Source organism: Hippopotamus amphibius, chromosome 1 (assembly GCF_030028045.1).
Source record: "Hippopotamus amphibius kiboko isolate mHipAmp2 chromosome 1, mHipAmp2.hap2, whole genome shotgun sequence".
Taxonomy (NCBI): Eukaryota; Metazoa; Chordata; class Mammalia; order Artiodactyla; family Hippopotamidae; genus Hippopotamus; species Hippopotamus amphibius.
The window spans coordinates 8,892,325-8,906,931 of NC_080186.1; the positions used below are offsets into that span (position 1 = coordinate 8,892,325).

General features: G+C 49.8%; 2 protein-coding genes across 2 annotated transcripts; both read right to left on the reverse strand.

The window, feature by feature from the left end:
• Positions 1-1,448: 1,448 nt before the first annotated feature.
• On the reverse strand, positions 1,449-3,032 carry NPPA (natriuretic peptide A). The gene is made up of 3 exons (XM_057748047.1): positions 2,703-3,032; positions 2,278-2,604; positions 1,449-1,758 (listed from the first exon to the last, which is right to left on the reverse strand). Exons 1-3 carry the CDS (start codon positions 2,820-2,822, stop codon positions 1,747-1,749), a joined length of 459 nt encoding a protein of 152 aa, XP_057604030.1. The 5' UTR covers positions 2,823-3,032; the 3' UTR covers positions 1,449-1,746.
• An 8,293-nt stretch (positions 3,033-11,325) lies between these two features.
• Positions 11,326-12,774, reverse strand: NPPB (natriuretic peptide B). The gene is made up of 3 exons (XM_057700518.1): positions 12,584-12,774; positions 12,068-12,323; positions 11,326-11,521 (listed from the first exon to the last, which is right to left on the reverse strand). The coding sequence occupies exons 1-3, from the start codon at positions 12,707-12,709 to the stop codon at positions 11,505-11,507; spliced, it is 399 nt and encodes a 132-aa protein (XP_057556501.1). The 5' UTR covers positions 12,710-12,774; the 3' UTR covers positions 11,326-11,504.
• Positions 12,775-14,607: the final 1,833 nt, after the last annotated feature.

Consider the following 14,607-nt stretch of genomic DNA (forward strand, 5'->3'; position numbering starts at 1 on the left):
TTAGAGAGCACACCCTGTGCCACATGCTACAGGGGCTGCTGAGGGGGCATTTACCCTCCGGGAGCTTGCAGTTCAGGGACACAGACAGTTGCACACCAAGGCAAATTGTGGCATATGGTAATAGTTACACGATAGTTACAAAATGCTGCCAGAAGAATTGATTTGTCCTGGGCATGTAGTATCAGGGAAGGCTTCAAGGAAGAAGTGGCATTCTCAGTGATCCTTGAGAAATGAGTAAAATGTCTGGGGGCTCTGGATAAAGGGTATCCTAGGTGGAAGGAAGAGCATGAATAAGGGTGTGGGGAAGGGAATGTGTAGGGGTGTTGGAGGAATGTCATAGAATCTGATACGGAGAGTGTGGTGTCGGGGCAATGGGCCGGAAAATAGCTCAGAGCACTGCTGCCTGTTGCAGGTGCACTCAGGGACTGGTATTTTCTGCTTAAGGCAACACCCTTTTCAGAAGCAGGTAAAAGAAACTACATCTTCTCCAGTGGCTCCCACCTCAGTAAAACACAAGTCCAAACACCTTGGACCTGAATTTGGGGAAGCCAGTGGCTAATTTTTAAATTTAGTGCCCAGAAGGCACATGAACTTGAAGTTTGTCAGCATAGCATACATTTCTTTCTTCACTTTGCTCAGGTTTTAAACCCAAATATTCTGCCTACTCTTCTTCAAACTAAAAGAGCAATTCACTCAGCTGCCGCACTAACTCACAAAAGATGTCAGAGAAGTCAGTGCCCTCATTTTATATCTGAGCCTCTAAAAACAAACAAACTGCAACCAAAAAATACTAGGTGTACAAAAATTGTCATATTGAGTACAAGCTATGTCAGATGTAACCAGGAAAAATCCCAGATATTTGTAAGTTTTCTTTTTAATAAACAAGTGCCCTGAATGTGAGCAAATCTGAATAATGATAAATACCCTTTCGGTCTCCTGGGGCTTTTTCAGGATCTGTGGTGAGGCTGCAGTGTGAGTGAGAGCACGTTGAGAGCTGCAGTTTGAGCCCCAACCCCCTACCACACACACACACACACACACACACACACACACACACACACACACACAGAGGGAGAAATGAAAGGAAGCCGAAGTTGTCCAAACCCATAAGATGTACACCACCGAGAGTGAACTCGATGTGAACTGTGGACGTTCGCTGATCGTGATGTGTCAGTGCAGGTCATCGATGGTCACAAACGTCCCACTCTGCAGGGATGTTGACAATGCAGGAGAATGTGCATGTGAGGCGGGCAGGTGTACGTGGGAAATCTCCACTTTCTGTTCAATTTTGCTGTGAACCTAAAACTGCTCCCCAAAATAAGCTAATTATTTTTGTAAAAGGAGGAAGAAAGGGAGTGAGCATTCTTATCTCCGACAAAAGGTAAAATGACAAGAAATATCTGGATGATTCCTTCCAGGGAAACGAAAGAAACCACACCAAGCCTTCAGCTTCTGTCCGTGGTGCTGAAATTTATTCATTTTTTTTTTTTTTCCAAACCGATGTCAGTTACAGGTGATTAAAATTTAACGCATGGGTGGGAGAGGTGGAGAAGCCACAATTAAACCGCTTTATCTACATTTAGCATAAATGTGAGAAATGTTGACAGGAGGCTGATGCTTGAATAGAATGCTCGTCACAACTCAACTTGATGGCAATGAGATGGGACTAAGTTGACTGAGAGACCCCAGGGGATGAAGGTCTCTAGAAGTCTGCCCAGGGCCTGGCAGCCTTTTCCTCCCTGGCTGTTATCTTCGGTACTACAAAGAGAGCAGAGACATGTTTGGCTTGATGACCTGACTCCACTGGAAAAATCTGCTTCATAGGGCCGGGCTCCCTTCCCATCAGCCCCCACTCCAGCCTGAAGACCATCTGAGTTCCATGAAGTGGTAAGCAAATTGTCAATTAGAAGCCAGTAAAGTCATTCCTGGTAAGTGTCGATCCTTTGGGATCTGACAGTTCCTCAAGGAATATGAACGGCCAATCAGCAGTATGCAGGTGAGTTGGCCCCATGAACATTTTATTACCAGTGCTCGTGGCAGTAACTTCTTTTTTTCTTAGCTTTCTCTCAGCAGACTGTAGCTGAGGATGGCATCATTGTTCTGGGACTCATGGGGCACCCACCCAGTTGGGGCAGAAATTTCAAAGGGAGTAAGCTTCTATGCTGGTCCCTTTCCTGCTGAAGGCATCCCCTGGTGGTATTCTTTCACAAGTTTTAATCTCAACAAAACTACAGTTTCCTTCCTCCCAACCCCACTTCCATCCCCAGTTCCTCTTACCCGGAAACTGTTGCAGCCCAGTCCGCTCTGGGCTCCAATCCTGTCCATCCTGCCCCCGAAGCAGCTGGACCTCCTCAGGCTCCGAGGGGCAGCGAGCAGTGCCCTCAGCTTGCTCTTCAGGAGGGCAGATCTATCGGAGGATTCCCAGGGGCCCCGCCCGAGGGCACCCCCATCTCTCTGGGCTGGGTTGACCTCCCCGGTCCAAGGAGGCACCTCAGAAAGGGGGCTGAGAGGGCCCCCAGCTTCCTCATTCTGCTCACTTAATACTTGTGGGGGCACAGCCTCATCTTCTAAAGGCATCTTGTCCTCCAAATGGTCCAGCAAGTTCTTTACAAAAGGAAAACAGGGAAAGGGAAAGTTCTCACTGACTGGCACAGTGTCACAAAGCCCCCTCATCCCAGACTGTGCCCCTTTCCTGGCCCTACCTTGAAATCCACCAGGTCTGCGTTGGACACAGAGCCATACACGGGGTTTGCTCCGGTTTGCCCCAGGATCTGAAATGCCAGGAAGAGGAGGAAGCTCGTGGTGATGGTGGAGGGGCCCATGATGGCGTTGGTCAAGGAGTCGTCTGCGGCTTGCTACCTCTTCTCTCTCCTCTGTGCTTTCCCACTCTTGGCCTTCGTCCGTCTCTGTCTCCCAGCTGCCCTGAGCCTCCTCTTTTTATAGCCCCCTGGCTCTCTGAGAGCACAAGAGGGACGGAACCCTCCCCATTCTGTCACTTGCAGTGATAAAGCAGCTGAGTGAGGAGCCAGCAGAAGATGCCCTTTTAAAGTTATCAGTCCAGCCAGCTCGTCACGGCCCCTCTGCCTTGAGCAGCCCCAACAACCCCCGGGACCCTCAGCTGCAGGAGCCACATTCTTGTTGATTTGCCTCAAGAGGTTCCCACTTCAAAGGTGTGAGAAGAGCAAAAAAGAGTCCTTGGTTATCTCACAGCGATGCCTAGGGCTTCTTTCTCCTCGGCAACGGACCCATGCGGGGAAGCGGAGGGTGACGCTTGGCTGGCGCCCAGCTTCCCCGTTGGTTTGCAGCTCAGCTGTCAGGGTCTCCAAATAAGGGCGGGAGGGGAGGAAATGGCAGGCAGCTGGCAGCTCGGCTCAGGACAAATTAGTCCAGATGCTGGAGCTAGCCTTACACCTGACTCGTTGGCAATGAGGGCAGACCTCTCCCTCCACAGGGCTGCCCTCACCCCTGGCTGTTACTCTCAGTGGTCAAGTGAAGAGGGAGTTATTTTTTAGAGTCCTAAGTCAGCCGGAACCAAATGTGACAAATGTCCCAAGAACTCCGCTCCCAAATAGGAACACAAGAAAAGTTTCCGGAACACGAGCATTCCTCTGCAAAACTCCCCCTCCTTCACTGCACGGTTCTCTCCAATGTGTTGGGGGAGATTGGTGCTTGAGGATGCCGGCATTTTCATTCATAGAAGCTCACTACTTCTAGAAGCTCAGACTCTGGGTTTGAAGCTTGTAACACCTTGCACCTTCCCAGGAAAGCTCCCGTGGCGAAGTTGGCTGATGGAGCAAGAGAGGCTGTGGCCCATGCAGTTTCCCATAACGCCTCCCACATCCTTCTCAGAGGCCAGGCAAGCGATGAACCACTGAGGCCTCTGTTTTCCTGGCCCCCAAAGGAGAAATCCCAGGCAGCGAGCCTGTCCCGTGTAATGAGTGGTCTCCATTCACTAAGCACTGGATCAATGCTGTACACTCTTTGATGTAACGTATCCAGGGGAAAACATTACAGATGAAGGGATGAGAGCCCTGCATCGCAGCCCACAAAAGAGCCAAATTGCATACATCTTTGGGGCCTTATTTTCCTCCTCTGTGAGCTATTAATATGTGAACACATTTTGAAGTGTGAATTGCTATATAAATGCATGACGTTCCTTATTGGTTGGTTGGAATGTGCCAGGCACCGTGCTGAGAGCTTTATGTGGATTCTTTCCTTTTCATCACCAGCCTCAGGAGATGCCTAGTATTGTTCCCATTCACAGAAAGACAGAACTGAGCCTGAGAGCATCTGTCACTTGCCTGACGTCACTCAGCAGGACCAGGACTCCAACCCCAGGTCTGACGCCAACACCTGTACTCTCAACCCACATCCCAGATACTGCTGCTTCTTTGCATGAAGCTTCCTTAACAAGCTCTTTAGTCTCAGTTCCTGGTTAAACCCCGCCCTAGTCCCAGTCTCTCAGGTTGCTTCTGGGCACCTCCTCCACTTCCCCCTGCCCTGGGGCTGTAGCCTTGTGTGCTTGGCCAGTCTGTGAGTATGTGGCCTGTCTCAGGAAAGCACCACATCCAAGCCCCATGACCTATTTACATACCTAACAGGTTTCAATCTACTAGAAGCTCAGGAAATGTGGGTGGAATGATAGCTCTGTCCTGGTTGGATCCTCTCCCAGTTGTGCTCACTCCTTGGCCGATTAGATAGAGAGGCTGTTACACAGCGAGAGGACAGGCATTCAGGGCAGTATGTGGCCAGGGGCCATGAGAGGTGTTCAGGGTGGTTTTATTCTAAAGGAGAAAAGATTTGAGTCAGCCAGACGCAACTTGAAATCCGAAATGAGTGCAGTTCTGAGTAGGAGATCTGCAGGCAAAGAACCGCTCCATCCTGGAGTCTCTGGAATGTGCTCACAGCTTAATCGCTCTGGTGGCAGGGTTATTATTAGCGAAGAGGATTCAGTGAGCAGCCACCCTGGGGGAAGCGATGCTTCTTGCCACATGCCTCACACAGCCTGTCTCCTGGAGATGCCCTTTGAGACCGGCCTTTGATGCGTGCAAGCCTTCCGGAAGGGCATTACGGCAGGTGGCCTCTGCCATGGCCTCTGAGGGCTGATGCTGTTCCTGCGTCCTGAGCTACTTCTGAAGTCTGTCGGTGGCCCAAGGAAAAGCGGAAGCCCCGTCCAAGGTCCCAGAAGGAGAATTTCAGAATTTTCCCAGCTCCTTTTATTAAAGTTACATTGTTTCTTCCAGAGTGAAACTGGAGTGGGGCACAAGTGTCATTTTTTGAGTTTCATCTATTGTTTTTGGTTTTTTGCAGAAGATGGGCGGCAAGAAAGAGAATACTTAGGTTTACTGCCCTGAGTACTTTGTACAGAACCAACATCTCCTCCTGCACTAACAGGGTTTGGGGAAAACGGACAATCCCCCAATACACTTCCTACCCCAATCATGTTAGAGCCTTTGATTTGAGCCTGAAATGGAAAATGGCTTGACGTACAGTTTCTCTTCATTTCCTCACCCCTGCTCCACTTCGGGGGCATGTGTGTGGAGGAGTTAATATTTAATGGGGTGTTTAGAAGCCAGCCTGTGGGAGTGAAGAGAAGAAAAGCAAAAGGCACAGAAGACCAGATCCACCCCCCACCCCCACCTCTCCCACTAGCTGAAAAATCAAAAGCCTTTATTTCCTTGTCACTGGAAAGAAGTCGTCTTAGTCATATGATGGAATGAGGGTTGCAAATGGGTGGGAAAATCCAGAATTGGGGGATCTCCAGTTTCTAGCCCAGTTTGGTTTCATGACCCTCCATGGGGAGGCTGTGGGCTGCTTCAAGGACCCATGAAGGCCCAGCAATGTCATGTGTGCAGAACTGGTGTGAAAAACCTATCGCATTCACAGAACAATTCTGTCAGACCTAAATGGTCTAAAGCAGAAGCCCCAGTTGGGAGAAATCGGTACGACACTGGTGCATATTTAGGAATGATTGCTTTGGACTTTCTTTGAAAATGATATTCTCTTTCTTTTGTGCAATATGGAGGTCACTGAGACTAGAATTTGGGGACAGTTTCCCCAGGAAGAAAAAGGCTCAAGGCAAGTTTATTTGCTAAAGCTTTATGGGGGTTCTAGTTCAAGGGAAGTAAGAGTGAGGAGAAAAGGGAAGTGAGATAGTGTATTAGTCAAAAATTGCTGTGTGACCAATTACCCCAAACCTTAGCAACTTAAATCAACACACATCTATTATTTAACAGCTTCTGTGGACCAGGAATCTGGATCTGCTTAGCTGGGTGCCCCTTGTTCAGAGATCACACAGGCTATAATTAAGATGTTGGCCAGGGCTGTGGTCATCTGAAGGCTTGACTGGGGATCTGCTTTCAATCTCACTCCTGTGTCTGTTGGCAAGTCCCAGGTCCTCACTTGACTATTGGCTGGAGATGTCAGTTCCTTCCAACATGGGCATTTCCATAGAGATGCAGCTGACTTCCTTTAGGTAGAGAGAGAAACAATATGTAAGCCACCATCTCTTTGTAACCTAATCTTGGATGTGGTACCCCATCATTTCTGTTGTACTGTGTTCACTGAAAGTGAGTCACAAGGTCCAGCCCATACTCAGAGGGAGGGGATTACCAAGGGATGGATACCAGAAGATGAGCCTCACTGGGGGCCATCTCAGAGGCTGCCCACCACAGGTAAGGAAAGAGAAAGAGCAAATATAAAGCGATATGTTACCAAGCTGGTCACAGCCTTGCAAAAACAGCTTAGTGGTGAGTTGGTTGGTTGGTTGGTTAGTTGGTTGGTCAGTTGGTTAGTTGGTTGGCTGGTTGGTTAGTTGGTTGGTTGGTTGGTTAGTTGGTTGGTTGGTTGGTTGGTTGATTGGTTGGTCAGTTGGTTGGTTGGTTGTTCATGCTGCACATCTCCAGAGAGCTTCATGGGACCCAGCCCCTTGGAACAGTCTGTGAGGAGAGAAAAGGATGCGGGCACTGCATTATGTCCCTAGGGCTGCTGTAACAAAGTACAACAAACTGCGTATCATAAACAACAGAACTGTAGTATCTCCCAGTTCTGGAGGCTAGTCTGAAATCAAGGTGGCAGCAGGGCCCAGTCCCTCTGAAACCTGTAAGGAAGGATCCTTGTTTGTCTCTTACAGCTTCTGGTAGCTGCCGGCAATCCTTGGCACTCCTTGACTTGCAAATGCCTCCCTCTGATCTTAGTCTCTGTCATCATGTGGCCATCTTCCCTCTCTGTGTTTCTTTTCTTCTTATGAGGAAACCAGTCATATTGGAACAGGAGCCCACCCTACTCGAGTATGACCTCATCTTAACTAACTACATCCACAATGACTCTGATTCACCAGCACCCTCTCTGGCACTTCACCTAGGGACATACCTGAGTGCCCACCCCTGCATCTTGCCCTCCCTACGGGCCTCGCAGGGAGGGGGAGTCACCCTCTGGCTAAGGCATGAAAGTTCTGCTCTCTCCCCCTGACGCAGGAAGAACGAGATCAGGGAGCCTGGGGCAGGGAAGACAGTTAGGAAGCTGGGCATGGGTGGCGAGGGAAGGAAGCAGGAGTGGACATGGTGCCTGCCTGGGTGGTCCAGCCAAAGCACGGAGTCCAGGAAGATTCCTAGGGCTGAAGTCATCGAGGGTGGAGCCCTGGGAAACGGTTTACTCATTTGGGAGTGTCTTAGCTTGGGTTCCTCTGAATCTGAGACAAGTATTCAAGCAAAGTAGTTTATTTTGGAGAAAATCCCAGGAAATATTGGCTGGAGAGTGGGGAAGTGACCAGGGAAAGGAGTTTAGTGACCACCATGGGCAGCTGCAGGTTAATCCCCAGCCCCTGCGCAGAAATCCAGGAACCAGTGAAAGACGGACACTACCTGTAAACCGAGGGTGCTGCTAGGTGTTGGCTGGGCGCTGCTCCTGGTGCATGTCAGTTCCCCAGCACTTCCTGCCTGCCCCCAGGAAGTGGGCTCCAGCTGCCAGAGAAAGTCCTCAGGCAGGAAAGTGCAGTGCTTCCAGATGGACGTAGGGCTGGTGTGCACTGAAACGGCGAGGGCAGGAGCTGTGCTTGGCAGTGCTGGAGACAGGATACTAAGGGCACAAGAGTTGGAGCCAATGTCCCAGGGCAAAAATGCTCCAGGATGCCCACGCAGCTGTATGGGGCCTGGCTCCTGACCCCGTGGGAGAAATGGGCCACTTAGTGGAAAAGCACTGATTGCATGAAAAATCCTACAGAGACAGGGGTGGGGCTGAGAACTGCAACATGAACAAATGGCCAAGTTCATGACTTTGTTTAGACCTGTTCTGCAGGGGAAAAAAATATACATTTGTTTTCTTGTGGCAAATTATTCTCAGAAGGATCAAAGCTGGGAATTCCCTGGTGGGCCAGTGGTTAGGACTCCATGCTCTCACTGTCGAGGGTCTGGGTCCAATCCTTCATCTGGGAATTAAGGTCTCAGGTCCCACAAACCATTGTAGAGGGTAGCCAAAAAAAAAAAAAAATAGGGTCAAAGCTGCCACAAGAGGGATGGAGAGGTGGAGAGGGGAGTGCAGAATCAGTGACTCGAGATGAAGCATTCAGGCCCAACACTGTCCTGACTTCAGTAACCGTAACACTGGAGACCCAGCAAAGCCAGTCCACCCTCTACTGAAGCTCCTTGCAGCTGTGAAGCATGGGCTGGGCCCCCTTGGGTCTGTGTCCACCAACATGTCTTTCCGGGTAGGTTACATTGACCATCTCCAGGGAGATTCGTAATCCAGCTGCTTCTTGGAGGATGAGATCGATAATAGGGAAGTCAGGGAGGTTAAGACCATGGCTATAGCTGCATGGGGATGTGTTTGAAGGGGCCAAGGTCACAGGTTAGAGAGGGTTGGTTTTTAAGGGCATCCGTAGACTGTGCACATACCACAACACTGCCCACAAACACTAAACACAGGGGGAGCTCAATGAGATGTCACTCCATTGGGTATGTCGGGCCACCCACTCCCCACCCTCCAGAAGTCACATTTGATTCCTTCACAGTTTGTTAGGGGGTCCTCTTTCCTGGACCTTTGCTTGGGGAAAAGGCTCAAATAACAGGATATGTCGGTATCATACACACAGACTCTACCACCTGAGCCCTGTTTATGGAAGAACTGGACTTACCTGTAAGACTTCTGAAGTGCTGGCTGGGTTTGTAGAGTGGGTGTTCTGGGAGGGGTCTATCTTCATCACCTGAGCATGGAGGGGATATTTGCCAATAGGCAGGGGCCCCAAACGTTGAATTGAGTGATGCCATTAAGAGGTCATTCCAACTGACAGATGAATGGATAAAGAAGATGTGGTACACATATACAATGGACTCTTAGCCACAAAAAGGAACAAAATTGGGTCATTCGTAGAGATGTGGATAGACCTAGAGACTGTCACACAGAGTGAAGTAAGAAAGAGAAAAACAAATGTATATTAACTCATATATGTGGAATCTAGAAAAATGGCACAGATGAACCGGTTTGCAAGGCAGAAATAGACACAGACGTAGAGAAAAAACGTATGGACACCAAGGGGGAAAAGCTGAGGGTGCAGGGCTGGAGAGGGCGGGGATGAACTGGGAGAATGAGATTGACATATATACAACAATATGTATCAAACAGAAAAAATAAATAAATTACTAGGTATAAAATAAATAAGATTTCAAGGATATATTGTACAACACAGGGAATATAGCTTTAAAAAATAGGGGGAACTTCCATCCCACCAGCAAGCCTAATTCACTGGCTTGGGAAAGCCTGGGCTGTGCAGTGGTTAGGGGCCTGGGTGCTGGGCCAGCATGTGTGGGCTTGAAACCTAGCTCTGTCACTTACTAACTGAATGACCCTGAGCAAGTCACATCACCTCTCTGTGCCTCGATTTCCCCATCTGTAAAATGAAGGATAATAAGAGTTCTTCCTGAATAGTTGTTATGAAGATGAATATGAGGTCATGGAACAGTGCCTGGTGCATCATACGGCCTTTATAAACATTAACGATGCTAATTACTCTTTACCGTCCTGGGACAAAAACATTAGGCAAAGATGGCTCACAGTTTTATTGGAAAGTAAGTTGGTCCTAAAACCTTATTTTCAAACTCTTAATCTTATTAGATATCTCTGATGCACACTGGGTTAAAATGAGAACTAACACAAAGACCCTCCTCTTCTGGTTCCCTCTCACTCAAAGAAACATCAGATGAGAACAGCAAAAAAGCCGTTAAGAATGCGGTTCAAGGACAGGAGCTCAGGGAGAGAACACAGGCTCGAAAGCCAAGTGGATCTCTGCTCAAATTCCCACGTTGGCTCTTAGCAGCTGTACGCTTTCAGGTAAGGTGCTTCCCTTTTCTGGGTCTCAGTTTTCTCATCCATAAAATGGGGATAATAATAGTCCTGTCCTCCTGCTGAGCTGGGATCACAAAAGGCCTTCTGGGCAAAGCAAACTGCATGAGCTGAAACCTGGGAGCCTGAAAGCAGGAACGAGTCCTGCAGCATGACCTGGGAGGCCTGGAACCCAAGATGCAGGGGAAGGAGAGGAGAGGGCAGTGACCCCTACCAGGACTCCCTGCTGATTAAGGCAGTACAGGAGGATTCGGTGCTTGTCTCCTTTTCTGCCTTAGAGGAAAGGTCTTCTCTCTCTAGGGCAGAGAGGAAGTGAAGGTCTGGGGCCCCAAGGGAAGGCCACCCTGAAATGCTCAGCCTCTCTCAGGCACTTCTAAACTAGGGGGCTCAGGAAATGCAAATGTTATTTAATTCAGGGTTTTGAAGGCTCCTTTCCAGGATGATATCCGAAATTGAAGACTTGAACCTGAGGTTTGGGGCAGGATGGAGGGCTCACCCCCATCAGGGATGCAAATAAGACAGCATATCTCTGTCACATACACACATCTCTCTCTCTCTCTCTCTCTCTCACACACACACACCGCCCCCAATCTCTGAGAGCTTCTGAAAACAACAAATACAGGAAAAGTGCCTCTAATGGCAGAATTCCAGGCAGAAGGAAGGCTATTATCAAGGGGAAGTTACCTTGACATTCACCCTCATGTCACAGGAATACATCTGGGCCCATTCAACTCCCAGGGAGAAACTGCTGGGCTTTGAAAAGTAGTTTCTGGGAAGTGTCTCAAGTGCTTGAGGTATTTAGAGACATTTCAGAGCATTAAAAAACCCTTAAAGAAAAGTAGCCACCACCAAGGCTTGACCAGCCCTTGAAGCCGTGTCCCCACCCCACCATTAGGAACCTTTGGGACCTTCAAGAAAACACAGGTTTTCGAGTATGTTTTAATGACAGATTATTTTTTAGAACACTGAGACAAATCAACTTCAAAAGAAAAAGTTCCAATATTGACTTTATTTCATCATGGAAAATTTGTGCTCAAAGATAAGAACCAAATGTATAAAACAACCAAATAAATAAATAAATTAGTAAAAATAAATAGGAGCTGCTTCAAAGGGCAGCAGAGGGTTGATGGAGAATCAGATGCAGCCAGGTTTGTAGCCAGGACCGCCTCTTAATACCTCCTCAGCACTGTGGGGGGAAGAGAGAGAGTGATGAGGACATTTGGGTGGGAGACAGGCAGGATCTGAGCTTCCCTTCACCATGTGCCAGCCACACCACCCTCCTCTTCAGTTCATCTGGATGTCTGAGGCTTCGGAATAATCCATCTCCCTGGACCTCGCTTTCCTCATTGTAAACTGGGGATTACTGTCACCCTGGTGATCCTGCCCTCTGCCTTTGCAGCTCTAGACAGTTCAGGGGAAACCAGGAGGAAAATGTTTAGTACTCTTTCCAAGGAGGGGCTGCCAGGCAGTGACCAAATTACATCCTAAGGTGATTCTGCTCCTTTTGGTAAGAGAGACAGGAGGTGGGTAGAAGGTGGGTGAGAACTCAAAGGCATGGTAATGAATGTTTTCCAAATTTAATATTTCCAGAAAGGCACTCCTTGGCCCTGAGTACTGTCAGCAAGGAAAAGTGATATCCAGGTGCTCTTTGCTCAAAGTTTGGTCCCCAGAGACATTAAACCCAGAAGCGGCTCTAACGGTGGCAACAGTGGGAATGGGGGTGGGTGCTCACCTTTGCAGCCCAGACCGCTGAGGGAGCCGATCCGGTCCAGCCTCCGCCCAAAGCAGCCCGAGTCGCGCATCATCTTGGGGCTGCGTATTCCCCGCAGGGCCTGGAGGATGCTCTCGCGGGGCCCAAGGAGCCCTGCGGGGGCGGCTTCGCGGGTCTCCCAGGCTTCTGCGAGGCTGCGGCCCTGCTGGAGGGGCTCCAGGTCCATCTGCTGGGCCTGCAGCTCCGAGACCCTGTCTTGCAGACGGTCCAGCAGCTCCTGCGATGGATGGGGAAGCCAGAGCCTCAGGAACCCGCACCTGGGCCCAGCCGCCCTCGAAGGTGCCACAGCGAACCGACCGCCTTGGGGACGGGGGCTCCCGGCACCCAGTCTCTCCGCTTTCTGATTCTCTTATCACTATTTTCCAAGGGAGGGTGGGAACCTCTTTGAACTATAGGTGGGAGTAGGTGGGGACCCGTTAATTGCTGCTGTCCGCGCCCTCCCGGCGAGCCGGGTTTACGCAGCTCGGCAGCGCTCACCTGTATCCCAGGCAGTCCCGAGGCCGGGCCGGGGCCACCTAGCGGGTGGGAATGACATCCTAGCAGCGACAGGTGCAAGAACAGGAGGAACAGGAGCGCCCGGGGCAGCGCCGTCTGGGAGTCCATGTCGCCGGAGGGGCGGATGGAGGTTGCTGCCGCCGCTGCTGCGCTGAGTCCCGGTTCACGTCTCACCTCCTGGATCCTCGGGCAACCGCGGCCTTTTATCCCCGGTCCTAAGAGCCGGTCCCGCCCTGCCCCTCTGGGTTATCTCTGATTTATCGGCCGCATTCCGGCCCGGCCCGCTGAGCTCAGGGCGGGGGAATGCACCTCTCCGCGCCGAGGGGTGGAGGCTGGGGAGAGCAGACCTTGTATAGAAATGGGCTTGGCCGGGAACAGGAGCGAGCGGCGGGGGGCGGCGGGGGGCGGGGGTTGGGGGGTGGGGGTAAGCGGGGAGGGGTAGACACCAACAGGTCCTTCGTCTCTCGCTTCCCACTTTCTTGCAAAAACCCCGGGGCCTTACCGTGGCTCTTTTCTCTTTGCTCTCCACCCCTATCCCTGGAGAGGGCAGGGAGAACCCCAGCGATCAAAGGCCGGGTGCAAGGGGTGACTCAGGGAAAGAACAGCCCCAGCCAACACCCCACCACCGCAGCGCGTCTTCCCTTCCCGCCTGTAACTCGGCACCCGCCTGAATCTCTGCACCCGCCTGTATCTCTGCACCCTGCTCGGCGGCAGGTCCCCTCGGGCGCTCTGACCGCTGTCCGTGGTTCTGATCACTCTGAGCCAGCAACGCAAGAGGTCTTGCTCTCTTCAACTCGGGTCTTGCCAGAAACACAAGCGTGGGGGGCAGGGGCAAGAGACGTCCGAGACCCCTCCCCTCCCTCTCACAACCTCCTGCACTAGGATGCTAATGCTCCGGTGTCACCTGATTAAAAGTCGGGGTATGACAAGGAACTTCTGGAATGCTGACCCTTCTTCCATCCCTTAAAGGGTAGAGCTGATTTGACAGGAATTTTGAGAGGCAAAGCCCAGAGATGAAGTCATTCAGGAATGCCTTCTATCACATCTCCTCCAGGTGCCAACACCTCCTCTCCCCCACCAAGACAACATAACGGAAAAAGCAAGGATGACTGGAAGGTCTATTTGGTGGGACACTAGGGGTGTGAAGGAGTGCCTTCCACGATGCCTTCTTCATCTGGTCATCCATGATCTAATTCCCCTTTGCAGATGGTCTGGGCCTCCTGTCTGTGATTACAAAAGGGGCTCCAAAGAAAAATAGTCCTGGGAAGAGGCACAGCAGATTAAACCCCCCTAGAGTGTGCGTGACTGATGTCACCACCCCTTCCAGATAACTTGTGTGGACAAGCAGCAGGGTGAGGGGGCAGGATTGTTTAGGAAGGGAAATGTGTTGTGACGGAAGTGGAGACGGGGGCAGCAAGGGGCAGAAGCTGAGACCTCGAAGCAAATCTTGCCTGAAAAATAGCATCTTCCAGGTATTGATTGAGAAAATTGTTATTGTTCTCCACTTTTCAGATAAGGAAGCTGAGCTCAGAGGCATTAATCTACTTTCTTTTCTTTTTTAAAACATCAGTTGATTTTCTTGATTTTTAATTGAAGTATAGTTGATTTATAACATTATATTCATTTCAGCGATACAACTTAGGGATTCAATATTTTTATAGATTATACTCCATTTAAAGTTACTATAAAATACTAGCTATATCCCTTATGCCATATATTACATCCTTGTATCTTGTTATTTCATACCTCATAGTATACCTCTTAATCCCCTACCATCTTGTGCCTCCCCCAGCCCCTTCCCACTGGCAACCACCAGTTTATTCTTTGTATCTCTGAGTCTATTTCTATTTTGTTATATCATTCTTTTTTTTTTTTTAGATTCTACATATAAGTGAAAACATATATTATTTGTCTTTCTCTGTCTGACTTATTTCATTATGGATAATACCCTCCGGGTCCATCCATGTTGCTACAAACAGCAAAATTTTATTCTTTTTTATGGCTGA